At 42.8% G+C, this 13,329-nt stretch overlaps 1 protein-coding gene across 1 annotated transcript in view; it reads right to left on the bottom strand.

Moving 5' to 3' along the window:
• Positions 1–81: 81 nt before the first annotated feature.
• The window catches only part of LOC139048463 (TBC1 domain family member 12-like), a 61,786-nt gene continuing 48,538 nt past the window's right edge, over positions 82–13,329 (bottom strand). The window contains exons 6-9 of the mRNA XM_070522866.1: positions 1,531–1,659; positions 1,099–1,208; positions 937–1,040; positions 82–881 (exon numbers count right to left, since the gene is read on the bottom strand). Coding sequence (XP_070378967.1) covers positions 694–881; positions 937–1,040; positions 1,099–1,208; positions 1,531–1,659 — 531 coding nt within the window. The 3' untranslated portion in view covers positions 82–693. The remainder of the gene's footprint in view (positions 882–936; positions 1,041–1,098; positions 1,209–1,530; positions 1,660–13,329) is intronic.

Genomic DNA, 13,329 nt, shown 5'->3' with positions numbered 1-13,329 from the left:
AACAGTGGCCTTTATAGGCCCAGAGGTTAACGGCACTGTTCTCTAGTTGGAACCATCCGAAACTTGCATTATGCTACTGGCTCGCAAGCATCACATAACTTTATTGATATGCCCCCACAGTACCTCATGTCACCAGAAGCAAAGGTCAGCAATAGAAAAATAACTAGTTATGATGGAGAGCCCACATTTTGCCAGAAACTCTTTGCACTGATGCAGTCTCAAAGAAAAGATGCTGCACACACTGAATAGCAGTGCCCATGTGGCCATGTTCTGCTTCGATGTGTTCTGGGCAGTGCCAGGCAAAACACACCTACTAACACTCCCCAGCTCTAGCCAGCCTGCACCCCTTCCCACTTTTCATAATAAAAGGCAAGTTTCCATTACACTCAGCATTGGTTGCCACAACCCACATTTGGCAAGGCTGTGGCAACCTCTCACTCAAGATTATCCTCCTCCAAAGTTTCAGCTGGTTGTGAGTATTGACTAGAACTGGACACTACACAAAAGCGAGCCAGCTGACATCTACCTCAATGAGAATAAACTTGCACAAAGTAGAAAGAACAAAAGGGTGTATAAAGAAAAAAACAAGTGTGACATGCCACTTTGTGTCCCTCTTGAGTTTGCAAAGATATATCAACAGTGCAAAACTCTGCAACATACTCCAAATTGCAAATGTACAAGTCGCTGTCCGCACTACCCAGCTAACTCTCTGTGTTTGGCCAAGACCTGGGCGAAACTTCGCTTGTTGACAGTCATGCGAATGGCAGCAATTGCATCAAACAATACATCGGAGCTCATGTCCTCTGGTAGCTTGGTCAAAAACTGAGCCAGGTTGATGAAATCGAGTCGCAATAGCACGTCCTCATACAGCCGCAGAATACCTGTAACCAAAATGGGTATTTAGTGACTGCAGTAGCCAATCTGAAGAATGCTCACCAAGGGCAGACCTGAAGAGGAACTCTTCTCCGTCTCTCAAGAAGACGTCCCACACTCGGCAGGCCACATCCAGGGGCAGAGATCGGCTGTAAAGCGTGTATATCCTGCACAGAAGGCATGGCCTGATGGCCATCTGAATTCACTTATGAGAGCTGAGCCTACCAGTCAACCAGGTACAGGTCCGAAGTGAGGTTGTGCTTCTTGAAGTGTGCAAACAGCTTGGGCAGGTTCTCATGGAAAAAGTCGTCGTACAGGGTATAATAGGCATTCATCTGCATTAAAACAGGAACTGGCATTAATTTTCTTCATTCATGTTTTACACTTAATGGCTATGTAGTGAATACATACTGCCCAACTGTAGTAGTATTGTAATAAAATAAAATGTGTATATACATCATACAGGATTATTACATTTTGGACAGTATTTTAGACAACAAAACCCATCATCTTGCAAATGTAGCTTAAGCACAGCAGTTCTGAAATAAAATTAACGAAAATGTTAATGCTGTAGAAGACGCTCTACATTTACGTGAAAGATACAAAGCATGCATGTTAATAGGAAACATATACAAGTATTACAATACATAGACTTGCCTGTGGCTGGTCTACACGAAAAAATGCTAGTTGACAGGGTCTGTTGAGCAGGTTTGCAAAGCAGATGAACGCATCAGCTACCTCCAGGTTGAGCAGCAGCATGGCAGCCAGGAAGGACATGCCTTGCACCTGCAGCACAGAAAGCAGCCACAGAGCAGGTAAAATTCAAACATTTATAAATGAAGACAGGCTAAACAGTGTTTACAAGCATCACAGTGAAAGTAAAAAATTACAAAAACCTTTCTGCAGAAGCTACACAGGATGACAAGTGCCCATAGATTCCAGGATATACATGTATGGCTGTAGTTTTACATATGCCGGCAACATTGTAGCCATATAGATGAGTACCCCATCTCATTTGTAGTTAAACCGTTTCACCAATGTAGCCTCTGAAAGGCACTTCAAACCACACCAGATTTCACCACGCCTGTATTTTTCGCAGTCTTTCTTATTCCATGTTAAATAATGTTCTTGTGGTGGCCCTTTCTTTCATTACTTTTTTTTTTTTTGCAGATTAATGTCTGAATTTTAAAGGCAGTGCTACTAGTTTCACTGTATTATATACACAGATTTGGCATCTTTTGTGCAAGCTACAATGTTCTAGTTTAGGGCTTTCAATGGGACAGATTCGAAATTTTTTCAAGTAGCTGCAACAATTAAAAAAAATTGTGATTAGCATTCTTAGAATTCTTTGCACAGTTTCCGGTATGTTTCTATGTCTCTAACCCCTTTTTCGCCACCTTGGGTCGCTGGGTGGTCCATGGTCTAGTCGCTATCTGTAGCGGGTAGGGAGAACTGGGCTGCTACGCTGAGAGAACCATGTTCGACACCAACTGTCGAGACTAATTTGGGTCATTGAGTATATCACAATTTTCAATGAACCTGTGATGCCAATTTGGGGGTCACTGGGTACGTGCGAATGAGTGTGCTGCACTTCAACAAGCTTCTTTGATGCCAACTTGGGTCACTGGGTATTAGGCTTGTACACATTACAGAAAAAAGGACCTTGTTGTAATTACACAATTTAAAAATGTTACCAACTACAGTGACCAATTACTGCCCCAAAAAGTAAGTGAAATGAACAGATTACTCCTACGTTACTTTCCTCCCAACTTTTATTAAAGGGACACTAAAGAGAAAAAGTAAGTTGAGCTGTACTAACAAATTTTCTTCCTACAACTCTCATCATTTGAGGAGGCTTGATAGATGACAACTCAAAAACTAAAGACAGGTGGAAAGACCACCTGCAAGTTCCTGCACCAAGCGCGGCGGCGCAGTTTTTGAGGGCGTCTGTTTGGGCCAAGTTTAACTTATCAATAAAGATGGACTAGATTGTATTCCAAAAAAGTGCCATAGACTAAACAAGTTGTAAAAACTTTCATTGAGCCACAATGGCTCAAGTATGAGAAAAACTTTGAAATCCATAACATCACACTAACACACCGGTGCTCAGGTAACGGTGCAAAATTCAAGATGAAAACGACCTTCCATTTTTCTCCTGAAATAATCAACCTCTTACCAAGAAATTGACAAAAATAGTTTTTAAGTTTACTTTGTTGGTCTAAACTGATTAACTGTTTCTCTTTAGGGCACTTAAACAATTCACAAATACAATAGAATGAGTTGGCCTGGCTCTTTCTGTGCGCTCTCTGCAGCCCGCCGACAATTGCCACTCTTCCCCCTCCTTCACCTTTTTTCCCCCTCTCTCTCCACACACATATGGAGGTTAAATAATAAACTATGGGGTTTTACGTGCCAAAACCACTTTCTGATTATGAGGCACGCCGTAGTGGAGGACTCTGGAGATTTTGACCACCTGGGGTTCTTTAACGTGCACCTAAACCTCAGTACATGGGTGTTTTTGCATTTCGCCTCCATCGAAATGCGGCTGCCGTGGCTGGGATTCGATCCCGCGACCTCATGCTCAGCAGCCCAACACCACACAAACTCTTAGCACTCACGGAAAAAAATGCTTTAACGAGGATGCACATTTTTGCATTGCTAAAACAACACTTAGCTTAACTTCTGATAAGCTTTTCATTACTAAGCCGTGCAACCACTTCGCATCAAATTATGCTATCATCCTCGTGCTATATTTAAAAATTATTGAATTAAAGAAACTAAAATTTCGATTACAAATTGATGCATTTATATAATGCATGTTGATGACCTAGTTGGTAGTTGGAAAAACAAACAGCGCTAAAAACTGGGCCGAACAAAAATAAGACAGTGCACTAATGTGTGTCTTGTTTGCAGCCCAAACTTGTTGCAGCCCAGGTAACAGTAGAGATGAGCTTTTTTTTTCCAGCCAGATCTTCTAGTAAGTCGTTCGGCCATGAGTACGTACAGAGAAGAGCAGGCACTATTTTGCAACTGCTATATTATTTATTATTATTTATTATATAATATATTATTTATATTATATAACTGCTATTTGCAATGCTATATTATTAAATTAAATTATGGGGTTTTACGTGCCAAATCCACTTTCTGATTATGAGGCACGCCGTAGTGGAGGACTCCGGAAATTTAAACCACCTGGGGTTCTTTAACGTGCACCTAAATCTAAGCACATGGGTGTTTTCGCATTTTGCCCCCTTATGCTATATTATTCTACATTTAAAAATTACAGGAACGAAGCTTCACGCTAGAACTTCGATAGTGTCATATGATGCACGTTTCATGCACTTTCAGTGACCTGCTGTCTGACTTGAAGAGGTGCTTGGAAGTAGTAACTTGTGATCATGGTATTGTAGTCATCACGGGACGTATACTGTCATTTAATCACACTCAGGAATTGATGAGCCAGACAGCTTGAAGCAGGACTGCTTCCTGCTTAGAAGCCTTCGTGAAAATTGCAGCATCCGCAGTTTGCAGTAAATTAAGGGCTAGTAGCTCCAAGAGATGTTTCCTGACACCCAGTTATTCTGAAAATTGCCAAGACATTTAGTTGGGATGGGCTTGGGAGGGTGCATCTGAAAATTTCAGTGGGGAGGGGGACTCCTTCACCCCCCCCCACGGCTACGCCTATACTGCGATGCCACGTAACAAGCACACCTTGTACACTCGTGATGCTGGCTTGGGCCTCGATGGAGCCGAGTGGGCAAAAAGTAACACCTGCTGCCGCAGTATTACGTGAGGGGAGAGGATATCACCATGATACCACGTTTGTCCTTGCTCTCTGAAGCCTGTGTTATCCATGCATTCCCTGTCTGCGCAAGCTCTCACCTGCGTTCTAATCGCACCTCAGTGAGGCCAAATCAAAACACGCCAAGCGTCCTAATGTGCGCGCTTGCCTGTGAGGCGCTCATAACTCAAACGACCGCTCAGCGGCGTTCAACTGGACATTATGTGTTCAACTGGACATTCTTATGTGTTCTGAATGCTTTCGCATTCAGAACACATAAGAATTGCTTAGGTGTCCTGGGATTTTGTTCTGATGTGCCATGGATGGACTTCGCAGCAGAGCCGCTAGATGATGCAGTGTCCAGAGGGATTGAGAGAGGAGCCCAGTTGCATACATATCTAACACGCAACATCTTTTAGCAGTGGCAATACGGTGTGTCACTGCAATGCTTCAATGCTGATTGCATTAACGTTCATCTCCAGAACTTTCTGAAGTGCAACAAAAAGCACATTGTCCTGGTTTTTTGTTTTTTCGTTGTTTCAAGACGTTCTGAATATGAACGTCAACCAATTAGCATGTTTGGCCACCTTGCGCATAACTTAGACAGTCATCATGAGGTGGGTTCTGCTGCAATTTTTTTTCTTAACCTTGTGAATGCCATGCCCAGGTGTACTTGTCTGAACACTGATGAAAACTCTTGGCCTAAACATTCCCTAAATAATCTGTCAACATGCAACATCTGTAGACGTTTGTATCATCTAATCAAAAGTTCGTTAAACTGAAATTTTATGCTTGGTTTCTAGATTAAAAGTTTATAAATGTTCAGAAACATTGCTAATAAATATCATTTGAATTTAAAGTCTGCTAATGTGTTACCTAGACTGCAATTGAATGTTTTGCACTTTGGAAAGACACCCGGCACTTCCCAACCCCTCAAAGTGTTAAAGGTACGTCAAACATGATGATCTGCATTACACTTATCTAACAACCCAAAATTCCAAAAATGCTGCAAAATGTCACTCACACGGCCTATTGAACAGGATGTGCCAGGTCGTTAGCTAAGACTAAACGTTCCCAATTGTCATGCAGTGTTGCTGGGGGCCTTATAATGCAGTCACTAATGCAGATACCCCTGTCACACAGCAAATCTAATGTCATTTCTAAAGAATGAAATTTCTGCAGTTAATGTCACTATCACTGTGTGCTGTCACACGGCGAAAACTAATTTAATTTGAAAATGATAACAATGATGATAGAAAAAAAAAAACTGGGAAAAATAGCGTTAAACCAACTTTTGTCCAATAATTATTTTCCAATATGCTAAATTCAGTTGGAGTATGTGATCCTCCCTACTTTTGGATCACTAACTTGTTGACACTGCCAACCAAGTCGAGTCAAGCCAAGCCAAAGATCAGGCAAGCAACATGGCAGAAAGCACTATGGGCGCGTCCACTATCTCTGCGTAAGAGGAATGAGAATGGCAGTTGCGTGTCATTGCCATTCTGATGTGCATGTGGGCCCCTAATATCCACATTGTCAGTGCGTGCCATAGTGCACTTACGTCGTCAGACGAAGTGGCTGTCACAATTCGACTGCCACAGCAAAAGCCAAAGACTAGTCACTAGATTGAGAGTAGCTTTCTTTGTGCACTGTGATACACTTAAATGTAATTAAAGTAATAATTAGGCAATAAAATAAAATAATAATCATTTTTTGTTATACAACAAAGGAACGTGTACTGTTTGCGAAGCTGATCGGCGGCTCCTGGTGTCGAGTATACACATTTGGTTCCAAAATGAATGTGAATGAGTTTGGCGAACTCATTCGTTTGGAAATGTAATTTTCGACGAATGTCATTGCGTTTTATCATGTGACAGCAAGCGAGTGTCATTAATTGTAAATGACATCAGATTTGCCGTTAACAGGGGCATAAAAGGCTCGTTAGCCCATCATGACTCATGGTGAAATTGCTGGAACAACTTGATCCCAAATTTGTGAGAAATACACAGGCAAAGTATGTTTACCGCACTGGTCACTTGGGGCCTCACTTCCCTGTGCAATAGAACTTTTGCATAAAGTTGCAAAAATGTGTGAAACCAAACTCTTTCCATATACAGGCTGGGCAATTTTTTATGTCAGGATTGCTAGCACAATGCAATATTTTAATGAAAATAATTTCTCATCAGGAGAAAATGACATTCGTTACATCTGCCTCCATATAGGAACGAGTAAAATTTCAGTATTCACTTCAACCATTGAAGCATGAGACGTAAATATCCCCCCTCCCATACTATTTATTTTCTATTTAAATGGGCTAAGTGCATCTGCAATAACTATACTTAACAGAAAGACAAAAATATTTTGTGGAAACGTTTTTAGTAATAGGGGAGGCAACACTAGGAAGAAAACTGGAAGTCAGCTTCATCTCAAGCCACCAGCTCTAGTCATATGCTAACCAGAGGTGTATACGGCATGTGCTTTACATTAAATGGGCGATATACCACTGCAGCTGGAAATATTGCATCTGTGTACTCTTTTTGACCGTGGTTAAAAAAAAAAAACTCAAGTCGCAGGCCAAACTTCTTCCTCGAGCGGTGATTCTACTCTAAACAAATGACACTTGCTGCCTGTCATTCTGTGTTTGTCGAAGACATGTAGCCAGAAACTCTGTACTGAATACCAAAACACAACAAGGTTTCTCTTCTTTTTCGCTTTTTCTTTTGTTTTTTGCAGGCAACATTCCTCCATAAAGGGTTAATATGAAAAGCAAGGCAGTTCATGAAACCTCCACACACTCTACAACACAATGTTCACTACCTAAATGAACACTACTAACCAGCATTTCTTGAAAGATATCTGCAATCCATCAGGAGCAAGTGAAACCAAATACATACATTCAATATACACTGTAATAAACAAAGCCCATTGTTAGAACTACAGCTGTACAGGCGCCCAAATCTTTAACTGGCGTGCGCGAGCGGGGACTTTTCCGGGCGTCAGCGCCGTATGACGGGGCGAGGCTGGAAACAGCCTAGCAGACGATTGGCCCAGCTGAGCGGGCTTTGTCCGCATGCGCTTAGCTTCAGACTGTTTCCAGCCTCGCCCCGTCACACGGCGCTGACACACCGAAAAGTCGCCGCTCGCGCACGCCAGTTAAAGATTTGGGCGCCTGTACATATCTTATTAAGCAAAGATGCCTAGGCAACAAAAAACTGCCTTGATACAATAATCCAATAAGCATGTCCCAGTTCTAAAAAACCTTGCTTATTCACATTTCAGAATGCAAACTAACATTTTAATTGTCTGAATTATCAAATCAATAAAACACTATGAAGAAATGTGCCTTTCATTGCGCACGATTACATCACCAAACTATTACATCTTTAACAATGCCACATACAGTAATATACTGCTTAAATGTATCACTACCATGGAGATATCAACATTTGTAGTGACCGTAAAAATAAACATTTTACAATATGATCAACATCACATATCGGACAAACAACCAAACTCTGCCTTCAGACAAGCTGCTTTCTAATGGAATGGGTGTGATATGAAGGGCAGTAAAATTCTATGAAGTGAACAAATGCAGATAGCTGCAGTCAAACGAATCTACACGAGATTTCGATTTGCCGGCTGATTAGTCCCATGACGTAAGGGCTGCGCATGGCATGTCTGCAGGCGGCGTTCAGATAGACTAAGACTGAAGTAGACAAAATAAATACTAGGTGGTACTTTACGAACAAACAAGTGCACACTGGCTATTACCCTTCACCCACGCCAGCAGTTACCAACCACTATCAACACACCACTACAGTATTCAAGATTGATGCTAAATAGAAAACGGCTCCTTGGCAAATCTTTACGTGTTCCCCACCAAAATTCTGGCAACTGCTCCACGCACACAACAAAGTGGTGGCACACTACACTGGTATAGTTTTAAGCTTAGATGGCCAAGATGCACAAGCCACAGTTGGCTGTTGAACGCATTATCTTCATCAAGAAAGTAAAAAATGGGTTTAGTTCTTTGGTCAAGTGTGTCCAGGGAGCGGCCTGCCACGAAACTTAAGCCCACATGCACATGAAAAAGTCACTACACAATTCATGATCTTGCTGCGTATTTTACAAACTGGAAGCACAGTAGCAAGACACCAGGTTCACAGGACACAACAGAAATTTGGTCTGCCATGTCGGTTTCACACGCACAATTTCATGCAGCACAAAGGACTGCCATTACCTTATATGAAGCTACTGCACACACAATACTCATCAAACTTGATTTTTGTAGAGCCTACTAGATATATTTTTGACACGATTGTATGCTAAATTACCCACATTTTAGACTTAAGCATTTTTAGTCCAGTGTTTTCTTGTAGGATAGCTTTCATGAGTGTCTGTTATACAATCAATGTGTTTAAAAAGGTTGATCGAAGCAGTCTAGCTAATGCTCAACCAATCTAGTACTCTACCCATATTTTCAAAGTTGCTCAGGAAGATTATAGCACTTCCTCGCTCTACAGGCCTTGAAGAAACAGATCAGAAACTCAGATCCACAGTGCAGTTTTCACAAGAAATCTGTTGACACAAGTCTGCATTCTATGTTACTACATGAACTTGAGCGTAGCACAAATGTGAGCAACATTACTGTATTTTCAATTAAAATGTTAAAACTTTTATATCATGAACTGCTCAGAAGAAAACAAATGTTCAATTTCCCTGGCCACACTGCTTCGCTTATCACGTTGGATCTAAAGAACCACGAACAGGCAGTATCAGTGAATGGTTTTGTCAGACACGGCACCTATTATTATTCAATATGGTGTTCCACAGAGAAGCATATTAGGTCATTTTCTTTTTAATAGCTATATTACTGACATCACACACGTATAATGCCATGCAAAGTTCACAAGACTCTATGCACAAAATATCAACACATTTTACCATAGAAAACATGGGTAACCTAGTTTATACTGCAAACTGTACAGTGGAACAGCTAGAGTTTCTTGTCTTTTTTATTACCTATACAGTCGATCTTGGATATACCTAACTTTAGGGAGATCACAAAATAGTTTGATATATCGTGAATTTAAAACAAAGTATGCATATCTGAAGCTTACCTGAAAACGCTGCACATCTCGGAGTCTCCTGAGATGGTGAAAAGTGGAAATTTACCTATATTTGTTTCTCTGAGGATGTGTCAAATGCACAAAAGCTAACTTTCTTTTTCCCCCACAAGAATTTTGCAAGTTACACACAATGCGAAATAATTTTTGAAGAACTGATCACAGTGTTAACCCTAAAAAGCCTGCATCAGCTAGCCGAAAGACCGCAATTCGCTCATGTATAAGTGCTTGTTATATGTTATTATGCAGAATAAGGTAGAAATGGACACAGTGCAGAAGCGAACCATCCATATGAACATGCGCCGTGCCGCCTTCAGCACACTTGTGCTGCGGATCGCACCTGAAAGTGCCCAGCCACATGTCAGTTGCAATGCGCCATTCATCATCAACAACCAATTATCATAAGTTGACAATAAGTCGACCAGGCAGACAATGTCACATTCGAAAATAGCTTTCAGCTTGCAGATCTTCAGAGTCAATTCCCAGTCGCAACCCTGCAAGCACGAATGAAGTTTGCTCGGCGCGAGCTGTGGGCCTGCGAATTGCACAGCAGTGCCTCTTTTGTGCCACTGCCACAATGGTCTTCCACAAAATGTATATATGTGCACAGCAGTTTTAAATTAAATCCAATCTGCGTAATGTAAAAATCTGTTCATGTGGGGGTTTGGGTCAGATTCGTCTTGGCCACTTGCAGAACCCTAAAATTCCATTCACGGAAATTCTACAAGACAAACCTGGCGGCCCAGGCATCTCAACTTCAGCATCCCATGTCCGGAGCCACTCAATGAAAAGATCCGTGTGTTTATTAGTGCTTTCTTGTGAAATGTCCATTTCGAATCCACAGGCGTTTAAGTTCTTGAAGCAGTGTGGCGATGCTCTTCCTGATGATGAACGGCTGCAGATAGTATGCTTCACTTCATTGCAATTAGTTCTTTTATTACCAGTATGCTTCATCGCATTACATGCTTGCATTTTGGCAATGCTTACTAAAGCAAATCCACCATTATGGTGCGAAAATAAGACCCTTGCTACACAAGCCATCCATATTCCGAGAAAGGAACCTTGTTTTTTTTTTTTCCTCTATACCATGTACTGCCTTTCACATTCAATGCCTTGTTTGAAAGCATCTGCCAAAACAGTGCCATTTTGTCGGCATGAATATTTACGATGATGGGAGAAGTGATGGCGGGGCCGTTAGGAGAAGCGCACTTACAGAGGTGCAGCGTTCTATATGGTATATATCAAATGTCGCAGTGAATGGGAGTTCGATATACACGTAGTACACTGCTATACTTTTTCATGGGATTTCCAAGGGGATGTTACACACTGCTCAATACAAACAATACTTCAATGTGTTCGGGTTCAATAATCCAGGATCGACTGTATTAAGGACCTTATACACACATTATGCCATGCAAAGTTCACAGCATGTGCAGAAGACACCGACATACATTTCACTGGAAATATGTAAAAGAAGTGATGATACTCAAACCTCGCTATAACCAAGTTGAAAGTGTTACGATCAGCCTGCTGGGGTACTGCTCTGCAAACCTATCTCAGCCCGCTGCAGTTGTTTTGATCGACCCACGAGGGTGGCGTCCTTCAGAGAACCGGCGACGACGACAGCGCTAACCGATCATGCACTTCCTTCGGAGAACTGGAGACTACGGCAGCGTTAATCCACCATGCACTTCCTTCGGAGAGTCGGCGACGGCAGCAGGGCTGGCCACGTTTGGCGGACCGTGTATTGTTGGTTGATTTGCCGTGGCCTTCATGGTCTATTTGCAGCAAGAGAGCTTCTCTAACAAAAGGTGTTTTGCAGTGCATTCCTCGGGGCCCAGGATTCGTCACAGACTGCCGACACTCGTGGCGGCTACCGGAGAAGTCAGCTCTGGAATTAAGAGGCGCCGGCTGGGGTGAAGCTTGACAACCTGGCTACGAGGACCCGCTCAACTCGGTGGGTTCTAGGAATCCAAAGTGCATATGCCAGTGTGTGAGCCCTCCCCCTCAAAGGCAGGTCGACTGTGCCCCAACGACTGTGGACGATCCGATTGGACGAAGGCTGGACAGCAGTTTTTCCTCCCTTAGGGATCTAGGGAGGACAGAGGCTTTTTAAGCAGCAGTTTGTCGGCTGCTAGAGGCGTGTGCCAAGTGCTTGGTGTTTGTGTGCTGTATGCTTCGTCTTGCGTGCTCCATTTGGGAGTCATGCTACACCGTTGAAATGTATCTCATGTTTTAATGTAAATATGTAAATAAATCCTCCACTCCTAGTTCCCGAAAGTTCCTCCCTACAACCACGTCCCAAGCGTGGGTGAGTTGGACGATGGCATGGGCCAGCTACCACTAGTTCATGCCCGACTACAAACCTAACTGGATGCCAGTGGTGAGATCGTCCTACAACTCTTACAAAAGGGAAGCCAAAATTGCTTTGTTATATCTATTACTTCGTTTCGACAACTGCCGCTTACTGCAGTATATACCCAGCGGTGCGCACAAGTTTAAACATGCAAAGAAGACTACAGCTATGCGGCTTAACAAATCGATACGCGGTGGCGTATGCAATGAAATTTCAATACAACAGCAATGATTCTCCGGAGCGTGTGCAACACACAACTTTTTTAAAACCTGAAGTGACAGCCTTTATAATAGCGTCCTTGTGTTCCAAATGAAGGTCTTTTGGTTCCATTTTCCACTTGGCTCGCTCATATTGTCATGAAACTGGCGAAACAGTGGTGCGGTCAATGGGAACAGCTAGCATGCTGCGTTGCAAACAAGTCTGTCTGTCATGTTGAAGCAGCACATAGCACGTAACACAGTGCGCCGACTATGAAGCTGGGCCAGTATTCTCCGGCAACCTCCATGACTTTCGAAGATAGTTTCACTTTTGCGTGGTGTTGTAAACCCTTCGAAGTGCACAGCTGGCACAGCTTAGAACAGTGCCAGAAACACTGTTAGCCGTAAATGCGGACACAGTTGGCCCATGAAAGTGAAACTATCTGATCCGTCGCCCTCTCATGACCCTGCGGCTCTGCTGTCAGAGTTAACTCTACGTCTATGTCTGCTGCGCTGACTTGGCTTGGCCGGCTTGTGCTGGTTTGAAACAATTTCAAAAGTCATGCCTAGCTGCATCAGCCAGTGCGCTCCACTGCAGTGAGAGAAAGAGAAGTGGAGGCACTGGTATTTCGGCATTCCTTGCGTAAGAATTATCATGGACGTATGGCGTCGTGAAGCTAGGCGTGGCTTCCGAGATTGCTATCTCGGAGGGTGTGCCTAGCGACCTAGCTTTGCCAGCTACATGCCGCAGTGAGAGAGAGGTGGTAGATAAGATAAGTGCTGCTCATGAGCAGCCATCGTGCGTGTGGCAGTGAGAAAGACTAGTGTTGCTCAACGGCATATTCAACGTGGGAATTTTGAACTGCTGCCCTGAACGAGCGCAGAACTTGGCGGAAATCAATATGCTCGGTGCACAGTGGCCAGTACTTTTGGTTTCGGAGACAAATCTAGTTTGTTACGGTAAACTCTTGGTGATACGAATTTCATGGGGTC

This window comes from Dermacentor albipictus, chromosome 1, assembly GCF_038994185.2.
Source record: "Dermacentor albipictus isolate Rhodes 1998 colony chromosome 1, USDA_Dalb.pri_finalv2, whole genome shotgun sequence".
In the NCBI taxonomy this organism is placed as follows: domain Eukaryota; kingdom Metazoa; phylum Arthropoda; class Arachnida; order Ixodida; family Ixodidae; genus Dermacentor; species Dermacentor albipictus.
This window is presented reverse-complemented; position numbering and strand designations above follow the sequence as displayed.